Here is a 12,179-nt window from a genome sequence, read left to right as displayed (position 1 = left end):
TGTCACAGACACTCTTGGCCTCTCCTCCATGTGAAGGCCACTCTTCTTTTATAGATGCATTATGGGAAGAAATAAGCAGGTGTCAGGCTTTAGGACGCTGTGTGGAGGTGCAGGGCTATTCTGCTGATTCACCTTGGCAGTCAAACCAGGTGGGGCTCATTAGCTCCAGCTGTACTAAGGCCTGCCCTACACCTAAAACTTAGGTTGGCCTAGAGCACCAAGGCCTCCTTAGGCCTCCGTTGCTGCTTGCTCAGCCACATGGGGTTTGAAGAGTGACGCAAGGTTCTTCTTCCTATTCAGACAATTTTACTGCAGGATAACTGTGTAAATGGCAGAAAAGAAAGCAGAAGACAGAGATTCCCAGGGCAGCAAGGGCTTGCTGGTTTTTCTCCTCTAGGGCACTTATGAAGCTAAGTCCTATGTAAAGTAATCCTGCAACACTGATAAGAGACCTTAGAGAGAGATGCAGGGTAAATAGTAGGTGACTGTCTCAGCCTGTTTCCAGCAGAGCTCTTTGAAGCTGTGACTGATTAAGATTCCTGCTGCGATGGAAGTGAGGGGATTTGAAATGTCTTGATCAGGTTTTTCTTTACCTCCCCAACCCTCAGGGTGGGTCTCCATGGGAAAGGTCAGAGGAAATAACTCAGGTTTGAAGATAAAGCCTATTACTTTGAATGAGAGCGCCCACACAGGGTTTAATGCGCTTTAACATCACACCTTTAGTTAATTCATCTTAACCTTCCTGAGTGTCCCTGTCATAAATATAAAGGGAAGGGTAAACCCCTTTAAAATCCCTCCTGGCCAGAGGAAATCTCCTCTCACCTGTAAAGGGTTAAGAAGCTAAAGGTAACCTCGCTGGCACCTGACCAAAATGACCAATGAGGAGACAAGATACTTTCAAAAGCTGGGAGGAGGGAGAGAAACAAAGGGTTTGTGTGTCTGTCTATATTTTGTCTTTGCCGGGGATAGACCAGGAATGAAGCCTTAGAACTTTTAGTAAGTAATCTAGCTAGGTATGTGTTAGATTATGATTTCTTTAAATGGCTGAGAAAAGAATTGTGCTGAATAGAATAACTATTTCTGTCTGTGTATCTTTTTTGTAACTTAAGGTTTTTGCCTAGAGGGGTTCTCTATGTTTTGAATCTAATTACCCTGTAAGGTATTTACCATCCTGATTTTACAGGGGGGATTTCTTATTTCTAATTCTATTTTTATTAAAAGTCTTCTTGTAAGAAAACTGAATGCTTTTTCATTGTTCTCAGATCCAGGGGTTTGGGTCTGTGGTCACCTATGCAAATTGGTGAGGCTTTTTATCCAACATTTCCCAGGAAAGGGAGGGTGCAAGTGTTGGGAGGATTGTTCATTGTTCTTAAGATCCAAGGGTCTGGGTCTGTAGTCACCTAGGCAGATTGGTGAGGCTTTTTACCAAACCTTGTCCAGGAAGTAGGGTGCAAGGTTTTTGGGAAGTATTTTGGGGGGAAAGACGTGTCCAAACAGCTCTTCCCCAGTAACCAGTATTTGTTTGGTGGTGGTAGCGGCCAATCCAAGGACAAAAGGGTGGAATATTTTGTACCTTGGGGAAGTTTTGACCTAAGCTGGTAAAGATAAGCTTAGGAGGTTTTTCATGCAGGTCCCCACATCTGTACCCTAGAGTTCAGAGTGGGGGAGGAACCTTGACATGGTGGCAGAGTGTTGGGATTAACCTGAAATCATTTTGAGATCCAGTTGAGATTTTTTTTAACTAGAAATACAGATTTTAAAAAAAAAGGAAGTCCAGAAGCAGCTGAAACTGAAAGCAGCTTGTTTTTCTCTGCTTTGTGGCCAAGCAGAGACAAAAGGGGATTATCTTTGTGAATTGCAGGTTTTCTTTGCCTGGAGGCAGGGTACTTAACTCCTGCAGGGAAATTCACAGTCTTCCAACCCAGAATTTTTTGTTTCCCTAAAAGTAAATAGAAGGAGGGGTGTTCTACCCATTTGCCTGGAGACAAAAGTGGCAGGGGTTTTTTTTTTTTTTTTTTTTTGGATTTTGATTTTTTACAAGGAGCACAAGTTTAAAAAGGAAACTTGGTTTTTCTTTGGGCTGGGTAAACAGGTTTCAAAGTAGTTGGAAGTTTTTGCTTTGATTTGGGCCCAGAGCAGAGACAAGGGAATTGTCTTTTTCTGTAGGCTGACAATCACTATCAGAGAATAGGTATTCTATTCCAGCACAGTAAAATTTTACAGCCAAGTTTTGTTTGTTTATTTCTAAACCTCGGGTGTAAAGTTAGTTAAAAACAGAGAGGTTAGGATGACAGAATCCACAGCACAACAAAAGATGGAATTAGCCAGATTTCAGGCTGAGGAAAAACAAAAGGAACATGAAAGACAGATAGAACTCATGCGGCTGGAAAAGGAGGTACAGGAGGCTGCCCACAGGAGGGAAATGGAGGCAAGGAAGCATGTGGAGGAGGAGAAGGAAAAAGAGAGGAAGCATGTGGAGGAGGAGAAGGAAAAAGAGAGGAAGCATGCACTGGAGATGGAGAAGGTAAAGGCTCAGCAGAATATACCAACAAACCCTAGCAATCCTTCTCCAGGTACCACTCCCCATCCCAGAAAGTTCCCCACCTACAAGGCAGGTGATGATACTGAGGCCTTCTTAGAAAACTTCGAAAGGGCCTGCCTTGGGTACAACATCTCTACTGACCAATACATGGTAGAGCTGAGGCCGCAGCTCAGTGGACCCTTAGCTGAGGTGGCGGCTGAAATGCCTAAAGAACACATGAACAAGTATGAACTGTTTAAATCCAAGGCGAGAGTCAGAATGGGGATAACACCCGAGCAGTCTCGTCGGAGGTTCAGAGCCCTAAGGTGGAAACCAGACGTGTCATTTACCCGACATGCCTACCACATTGTGAAACATTGGGATGCCTGGATATCCGGAGCAAGTGTTGAATCTCCAGTAAATTTGCCCTTCCTAATGCAAATGGAACAATTCTTAGAGGGTGTTCCTGAGGAAATAGAAAGATACATCCTAGATGGGAAGCCCAAAACTGTAATCGAGGCAGGAGAGATTGGAGCCAGATGGGTGGAGGTGGCAGAGAAGAAGAAAACTGGTCGCAGTTGGAGCGGAGACCAGAAGAGACAACCCCAGACCACACCCTATTACCGGGGGCCGCCCAAAGCCCCACCTACCTCCCAAAGAACCCTCCAGACCCCTTATCGTCCCACCACCCCGTTCTCCAGCAACCCTCCTCGCCCCAGTGACCCGTCAGCTGGACGATGTTTTAAATGTAACGAGCTGGGGCATGTAAAGGCCAACTGCCCCAAGAACCCCAACAGATTACAGTTCATTGCACCGGAATCGCACCAGAGGTCCACAGGCCCAGATACCTCCCAGATACCCTTGGAGCGGAGGGAAACTGTGAGTGTGGGCGGGAAGAAGGTCACCGCGTGGAGGGACACCGGAGCACAAGTGTCAGCTATCCATGCTTCCTTAGTGGACCCCAATTTAATCAACCCAGAGATCCAAGTGACGATTCAACCCTTCAAGTCCAACTCTTTCGATTTGCCTACAGCCAAGTTGCCTGTCCAGTACAAGGGCTGGTCAGGAATGTGGACTTTTGCAGTCTATGATGATTATCCCATCCCCATGCTGTTGGGGGAAGACTTGGCCAATCATGTGAAGCAGGCCAAGAGGGTGGGAACGGTCACCCGCAGCCAGGCTAAACAAGCCGTGAGGCCTAGCTCTGTTCCGGAAACTTCTATCAGCCTCACCTCAGTCCCTGGAAAAATCATGGAGCAGGTCCTCAAAGAATCAATCCTGAAGCACTTACATGAGAGGAAAGTGATCAGGAACAGTCAGCATGGATTCACCAAGGGAAGGACCCGGTCAGAGGTGATGGACCCGGACCCCAGGCCAATGTCTGCAACAGCAGTAGTGGATCCAGTCCCAGAGACCCAGACGGAACCAGTCCCAGAACCGGAACCAGCCGAACAACCAACACCAGACCCATTGTCAGCACTGAATCCAGTACTTGCAACCTCAACACCAGAGGGCCCCACCGACCCTGAACTGGCAGCAGCCGATAACCCGACACAAGAGGCTCAGCCGGAGCCTGAATCCCAACATAGTGCACCAGCGGAGAGCGGTTCACAGTCAACAGAAACAGCTCCATCCCCTATATCGCTTCCAGAGGGACCAAGCCTAGGTCCACAATCCAATGAGGAACTGATGTCTCCAGCATCAAGGGAACAGTTCCAGACCGAACAGGAAGCAGATGAAAGCCTCCAGAGAGCTTGGACGGCAGCACGGAGCAACCCACCGCCTCTCAGCTCTTCTAATCGATCCAGGTTTGTTGTAGAAAGAGGACTTTTATACAAGGAAACTCTTTCTGGTGGACACCAGGAAGACTGGCATCCTCAGAGACAGTTGGTAGTTCCAACTAAATACCGGGCCAAGCTCTTGAGCTTAGCCCATGATCACCCTAGTGGCCATGCTGGGGTGAACAGGACCAAAGACCGTTTGGGGGGGTCATTCCACTGGGAGGGGATGGGCAAGGATGTTTCTACCTATGTTCAGTCTTGTGAGGTGTGCCAAAGAGTGGGAAAACCCCAAGACCAGGTCAAAGCCCCTCTCCAGCCACTCCCCATCATTGAAGTTCCATTTCAGCGAGTAGCTGTGGATATTCTGGGTCCTTTTCCGAAAAAGACACCCAGAGGAAAGCAGTACATACTGACTTTCATGGATTTTGCCACCCGATGGCCGGAAGCAGTAGCTCTAAGCAACACCAGGGCTAAAAGTGTGTGCCAGGCACTAGCAGACATTTTTGCCAGGGTAGGTTGGCCCTCCGACATCCTCACAGATGCAGGGACTAGTTTCCTGGCAGGAACTATGAAAAACCTTTGGGAAGCTCATGGGGTAAATCACTTGGTTGCCACTCCTTACCACCATCAAACAAATGGCATGGTGGAGAAGTTTAATGGAACTTTGGGGGCCATGATACGTAAATTCGTAAATGAGCACTCCAGTGATTGGGACCTAGTGTTGCAGCAGTTGCTCTTTGCCTACAGAGCTGTACCACACCCCAGTTTAGGGTTTTCCCCATTTGAACTTGTATATGGCCGTGAGGTTAAGGGGCCATTGCAGTTGGTGAAGCAGCAATGGGAGGGATTTACACCTTCTCCAGGAACTAACATTCTGGACTTTGTAACCAACCTACAAAACACCCTCCGAACCTCTTTAGCCCTTGCTAAAGAAAACTTACAGGATGCTCAAAAAGAGCAAAAAGCCTGGTATGATAAACATGCCAGAGAGCGTTCCTTCAAAGTAGGGGACCAGGTCATGGTCTTAAAGGCGCTCCAGGCCCATAAAATGGAAACATTGTGGGAAGGGCCGTTCACGGTCCAGGAGCGCCTGGGAGCTGTTAATTATCTCATAGCATTCCCCACCTCCAACCGAAAGCCTAAGGTGTACCATATTAATTCTCTAAAGCCCTTTTATTCCAGAGAATTAAAGGTTTGTCAGTTTACAGCCCAGGGAGGAGACGACGCTGAGTGGCCTGAAGGTGTCTACTATGAAGGGAAATGTGCTGGTGGTGTGGAAGAGGTGAACCTCTCCATGACCCTTGGGCGTGTGCAGCGACAGCAGATCCAGGAGCTGTGCACTAGCTACGCGCCAACGTTCTCAGCCACCCCAGGACTGACTGAACGGGCATACCACTCCATGGACACAGGTAATGCTCGCCCAATTAGAGTCCAACCTTACCGAGTGTCTCCTCAAGCTAAAACTGCTATAGAACGGGAGATCCAGGATATGTTTCAGAGGGGCGGATTAAACCCATCTGTAAGTGCATGGGCATCTCCAGTGGTTCTGTTCCCAAACCAGATGGGGAAATACGTTTTTGCGTGGACTACCGTAAGCTAAATGCTGTAACTCGCCCCGACAACTATCCAATGCCACGCACAGATGAACTATTAGAGAAACTGGGACGGGCCCAGTTCATCTCTACCTTGGACTTAACCAAGGGATACTGGCAGGTACCGCTAGATGAATCTGCCAAGGAAAGGTCAGCCTTCACCACACATCTCGGGCTGTATGAATTTAATGTACTCCCTTTCGGGCTGCGAAATGCACCCGCCACCTTCCAAAGACTTGTAGATGGTCTCCTAGCGGGATTAGGAGAATATGCAGTCGCCTACCTTGACGATGTGGCCATATTTTTGGATTCCTGGGCAGACCACCTGGAACATCTACAAAAAGTCCTTGAGCGCATAAGGGAGGCAGGACTAACTGTTAAGGCTAAGAAGTGTCAAATAGGCCTAAACAGAGTGACTTACCTTGGACACCAGGTGGGTCAAGGAACTATCAGCCCCCTACAGGCCAAAGTGGATGCTATCCAAAAGTGGCCTGTCCCAAAGTCAAAGAAACAGGTTCAATCCTTTTTAGGCTTGGCCGGTTATTACAGACGATTTGTACCACACTACAGCCAAATCGCCGCCCCACTGACAGACCTAACCAAAAAGAAACGGCCAAATGCTGTGCAGTGGACCGAAAAGTGTCAGAAGGCCTTTAACAAGCTTAAAGCGACACTCATGTCTGACCCTGTACTAAGGGCCCCAGACTTTGACAAACCGTTCCTAGTAACCACAGATGCATCCGAGCGTGGTGTGGGAGCAGTTTTAATGCAGAAAGGACCTGATCAAGAATTCCACCCTGTAGTGTTTCTCAGCAAAAAACTGTCTGAGAGGGAAAGCAACTGGTCAATCACTGAAAAAGAATGTTACGCCATTGTCTACGCTCTGGAAAAGCTACGCCCATATGTTTGGGGATGGCGTTTCCACCTGCAAACCGACCATGCTGCACTGAAGTGGCTTCACACCGTCAAAGAAACTAACAAAAAACTTCTTCGGTGGAGTTTAGCTCTCCAAGATTTTGATTTCGACATCCAACACATCTCAGGAGCTTCTAACAAAGTGGCTGATGCACTCTCACGTGAAAGTTTCCCAGAATCAACTGGTTAAAATCATCCTTGAGATGTGGAAAATATTGTTAGTCTTTATGTACTTGGTAGTATATTTAGAGATGCATGTGTCTTATTAACTCTGTTTTTCCTAGAGCTCCAGGAAGAAATCCCAGCCAGTGTTTCACCCTAGCTGAGATTTGGGGGGCGTGTCATAAATAGAAAGGGAAGGGTAAACCCCTTTAAAATCCCTCCTGGCCAGAGGAAATCTCCTCTCACCTGTAAAGGGTTAAGAAGCTAAAGGTAACCTCGCTGGCACCTGACCAAAATGACCAATGAGGAGACAAGATACTTTCAAAAGCTGGGAGGAGGGAGAGAAACAAAGGGTTTGTGTGTCTGTCTATATTTTGTCTTTGCCGGGGATAGACCAGGAATGAAGCCTTAGAACTTTTAGTAAGTAATCTAGCTAGGTATGTGTTAGATTATGATTTCTTTAAATGGCTGAGAAAAGAATTGTGCTGAATAGAATAACTATTTCTGTCTGTGTATCTTTTTTGTAACTTAAGGTTTTTGCCTAGAGGGGTTCTCTATGTTTTGAATCTAATTACCCTGTAAGGTATTTACCATCCTGATTTTACAGGGGGGATTTCTTATTTCTAATTCTATTTTTATTAAAAGTCTTCTTGTAAGAAAACTGAATGCTTTTTCATTGTTCTCAGATCCAGGGGTTTGGGTCTGTGGTCACCTATGCAAATTGGTGAGGCTTTTTATCCAACATTTCCCAGGAAAGGGAGGGTGCAAGTGTTGGGAGGATTGTTCATTGTTCTTAAGATCCAAGGGTCTGGGTCTGTAGTCACCTAGGCAGATTGGTGAGGCTTTTTACCAAACCTTGTCCAGGAAGTAGGGTGCAAGGTTTTTGGGAAGTATTTTGGGGGGAAAGACGTGTCCAAACAGCTCTTCCCCAGTAACCAGTATTTGTTTGGTGGTGGTAGCGGCCAATCCAAGGACAAAAGGGTGGAATATTTTGTACCTTGGGGAAGTTTTGACCTAAGCTGGTAAAGATAAGCTTAGGAGGTTTTTCATGCAGGTCCCCACATCTGTACCCTAGAGTTCAGAGTGGGGGAGGAACCTTGACAGTCCCCATGTACACAAGCCCAAAGCGGGGCCAGGAATACATGATGTGTCTAGACACGTAGATTTCTTCCTTCAGGGTAGGATGCTTGAGTCCTCAGTGGGCTCTCTCTATTCATCATAGGCCTGGTCTACACTTCAAAATTACATTGACCTACCTACGTTGTGAAAAATGGCATGCCCTGAACACTGTAGTGAGGTCAAACTAGAATCCAGCATAGATGCAGCCAGGTCGACAGAAGACATCTGTCAACTTAGCTCCCGCCTCTCGGAGAGATGGATTAACCGCATCAGCAGAACCCTCCGCCGGGAAGCATCGATAGTGCAGACATTACCCTTTGGATCTCCCAGAATGCTCATCACAGTCATCTCTAAGTGCCAGTATTCAGACTTTATACAGCGCTCGGCATGATCAAAGCCCTGTACAGACCTCAGCTAATAAATCCAAATTCATTACCGGCTTTGCTGGTTCCCAAGCAGGTCATGTTTCAGGAGCAGAGGCTTAGAGAACAAATAATTAATCGGGAGCAAAAAGATTAAACTCTTTTCCCTTTCCTGACTCTGGAACTTTGTCGGCCCGAAGGAGCTTTACCCCACTCCACATCCCAGCACCTCCGTCGGGGCTGCTTGTTTAGTTGTAACCCCCCTTGCCTCGTTGGGTCTGCTCTCCAGATAGCAACCTGACAGTCCCTTTCGGAGGGCAGCTCTCACCTAGTTGGCCATGGATTAGCTGGCAGTGGGGAGAGGGGTGTTTCTGTCCATGCTGCCCTTCGAGCCGCAAGGCAGGGCATACATCTCCCCAGACCCCAGCTACAAGCTGTGTCATTCTTTTCAGACCCATTTTCCAGCATCCCTGTTTATTACTGACACTTGCAGGCATCACCTATGCTGGCTGCAGAACTGAGCTTATAGAGCAGGGGTGGGCAAACTACGGCCCGCGAGACCCGGTGCTCTGTGCTGTGCAGCGCAGCTGCCTGTCCTGCCTATGCAGCCGCACTGCCAGCCACCGGTGCTCCAGGCAGTGCGGGCAGGGAGCGGGGGGTTGGATAGAGGGCAAGAGAGTTTGGGGGGTGGTCAGGGGCGTGGATAGAGGTCAGGGCAGTCAGAGGGCAGGGAACAGGGGGGTTGAATGGGGGAAGGGGTTCTGGGGGGGCAGTCAGGAAGGAGAGGAGGGGTTGGATGGGGCAGCGGGGGGCGGTCAGGGGACAGGGAGAAGGGGGGGTAGATAGGGCAGGGGTCGGGGGGGCAGTCAGGAAGGAGAGGGGGAATTGAATGGGGTGGTGGGGGACAGTTAGGGGTGAGGGGTCCAGGGGAAGGGGTGATTGGATGGGGCAGGAGTCCCGGGGGAAGGGGGGGCAGTCAGGAAGGAGAGAGGGGGTTGGATGGGGTGGCGGGGGGCAGTTAGGGGCAGAGGGTCCGGGGGCAGTCAGGAGACCGAGACTGGGGGGAGGATGGGGCAGGGGTCCCCAGGGGGCTGTCAGGGAATGGGGGGGCGGTTAGATGGGACAGGAGTCCCAGGGGGGCTGTCAGGGGGCGAGAAGCAGGGGGGGTTGGATGGGGGTGGGGGCCAGGCCATGCCTGGCTGTTTGGGGAGGCACAGCCTCCCCTAACTGGCCCTCCATACAATTTTCAGAAACACGCCTCGGGCACTTTGCGACGCCGGAGGGGAAGTTCTGTCTGGACCCCGCCTCATGCCCTAACACACAAGGTGTGAGAGACCTGGGCACCTGAGCCCACTTCTGGTCAGTGGAGAATCCAATATTCCCTGCCCCTTCTAGGGGATTGAGTCACCCCATCTAGAAACCTGTCTCTTGCCTTCGATCCTTGCCTGGTCAGACGCTATGACCAGGCACATAACATAGGAGGGTTTCTGCTGATGCTCCTCCCAGCAGCACTGTGAGAAGGATCAGTGTCCCTGGGAAACAAAGCTGAGACTTAGTACGGACTTTTCCTGCCTCTTATTAGCCTTTTATTTACTGACAAAGCCCTGGAAGATGGGTCAGATTTTTCAGACCGGCTGCCAGCAGGCTGACCAATATTTCCTTGTTCTCCCCTTTCTATCTGTATCCATTTGTTGTCTCTTACACTTAGATTGCCAGCTCTTTGGGGCAGGGATCGTCTTTTGGCCCTGTGTCTGGACAGCAGCATGGGGGCTCCTTGGCTCTCCCATAATACAAATAATAATAATTAATTCATAATAAATCAGAGCGGGCTAAAATTGTGCTAGCTTTGACTGTTGGATCATATTAAAGAAGTTCTGTATTAAAATCACAAATGAGTTTGATTCCCCATAGTTTAAATTCCAGGGTATTACTAATTAAGAGGTCTCTTGGGTTTTGGTACTGTTTCTCTCCCTCTATGTGTGAAACTTGCAAGCTGCTAATTGTGTTAGTACATTCTAAGACAGAGTCTGTTCTCAAAGCAATTCACAGAGACTCAAAGCAATACTCTAACAACAGAAACAGCACCCAGAGACTCCTCGCCCTTTTGTTGTATTAACAATTGTGATTAAAATAGAGATAGAGGATGTATGTGGATGGATGCTTGGTGTGGATAATAACTGAATGATCAGGGAGGTGCCAGCCTAAGAATCCAGTGTCCATCGGCTGAAGAAGGCGTCAAGTGGAAATAACCAGAGGACCCCCGGAGGGCAGACTGGAATCCACCCAACAGCCTCAAGAATGGGAGAACCAAAGAACAAGATAACATCTAGCAGCACGGAGCCGTCAGGAATGTGCCATCTGCTGATTGATTCAGCAACAGCATGATGAAGCAATTCCCACAGACTGGCCTAGGAAGAAATTCCTATAAAAAGAGACTCTAAAAAGTGAGAACTTTGGGGTCTGATTCTGCAAACCAACTTCCAGGAGCATCAGATGAGCATCTGACAAGGCCCTGCTCCCTCCTCATGTCCAGGCCACCTGGCCAGTGGCTTGGCATGAGCAACTCTAAGGCTGGTAACTATGATGACAACCTTGCAGAACCTCTGTGTGTGTGTGTGTGTGTGTGTGTGTGAATGTGTGAATAAATATGAGATTGAATGGAATGTTATAGCTATAACTAACTGCTTACTATGATTCTTTCTGTATTCACAATAAATGTGGTATTTTGCCTTTTTCCCTTTAATAAGATCCTGCTGGTTTTTAATTTATTGGTACAACATGACCTCTGCTCTGAGCCATGTGATCGTTCAGAGATTATCTCGGACAAGTCATTCTGAAAAATTAGGAACAACGAAATGACTGGTTCCTAGAACTACTGTTCTGCCTTCCCTTAGCAGATTTTTCTGCCATGGCACGTGTCAGGCAGACCTTGTACCGTGATGCTGACTCCGGAATTTACCATAACTGGTGGGTTCTCCTTGACATTCATGGGTGCAACGCCCATTTGTTATGTTCCTCTTTTGTGTCAGTGGGAAGAGTGGGGTACTTCTCTCTGCATTCAAAGCTTATATGAATGAACAGAGAGAGAAATGCAGTGTTGCCAACTCTTGCAGTTTGAGCACAAGTCTCGTGATATTTGGTGTTTTTAAACTGAGCCCCTCGCACCCCCCTGCTGCTGCTGGATTTAAGAGCTTGCAGGGGAGTCTCATCTTTTATTTAAAAATCCCAGAGCAAACAGCAGGAGGTCAAAGCGTGCGAGGGAACTTTTACTGTGCAGCAACAGGGTCCACCCTGACGGTTAGTGCGTGGCACACTGGAGCACTGTAGAGTTACATCTCAGCTTGCCACACTTTGTGCCCTAAGCATGTGTTTACCCCGTGGCTGCAAAGAGAAGGTTGGAAGTGTGAAGCAAGTGGATCCTAGAAGACTCAGAATCCAGAAGGCAAATGAGAGACCCCAAAATTTACTATTTCCAAAAAAAATCTCATGAGTTTTAAGTCAATCTCGTGATTTTCTGGGGCTTGGCTCTGGATTTTGGCAATACTCCAACACCCCAACAGAAGTGCATCCAGTTTCTGACCAGAGGGAAACCATGACGTGTATATGCATTAAGGGTCCCCTTCTCTTCATGGGATGCACAGCTGGGGCTCCCACTGATTTAGGAGACTCTCACTCGGACTGTGTTAAGGATAGTTGGCATTTCTGAGCTGGAGCGAGGAGTAGAACT

The 12,179-nt window shown here is 48.2% G+C and overlaps 1 protein-coding gene across 1 annotated transcript; it reads left to right on the top strand.

Moving 5' to 3' along the window:
* Window positions 1-1,201: 1,201 nt before the first annotated feature.
* LOC142000177 (uncharacterized) lies at window positions 1,202-7,354 on the top strand. Its single transcript, XM_074974223.1, has 2 exons — window positions 1,202-4,329; window positions 5,485-7,354. Exons 1-2 carry the CDS (start codon window positions 2,288-2,290, stop codon window positions 5,900-5,902), a joined length of 2,460 nt encoding a protein of 819 aa, XP_074830324.1. The 5' UTR covers window positions 1,202-2,287; the 3' UTR covers window positions 5,903-7,354.
* Window positions 7,355-12,179: the final 4,825 nt, after the last annotated feature.

This window comes from Natator depressus, chromosome 17 (assembly GCF_965152275.1).
Source record: "Natator depressus isolate rNatDep1 chromosome 17, rNatDep2.hap1, whole genome shotgun sequence".
Lineage (NCBI taxonomy): Eukaryota > Metazoa > Chordata > Testudines > Cheloniidae > Natator > Natator depressus.
Note: the sequence above shows the minus strand (reverse complement) of the source record. Positions and strands in the feature narration are given on the sequence as shown.

What these genes read in the sequence shown, in the direction of transcription:
- LOC142000177 (XM_074974223.1), top strand. Translation starts at nt 2,288, where the DNA reads ATGACAGAATCCACAGCACAACAAAAGATGGAATTAGCCAGATTTCAG. An exon ending in AGCTCTTCTAATCGATCCAG is followed by an intron (nt 4,330 to 5,484) that starts GTTTGTTGTAGA and finishes CTTTTATTCCAG; the next exon opens with AGAATTAAAGGTTTGTCAGT.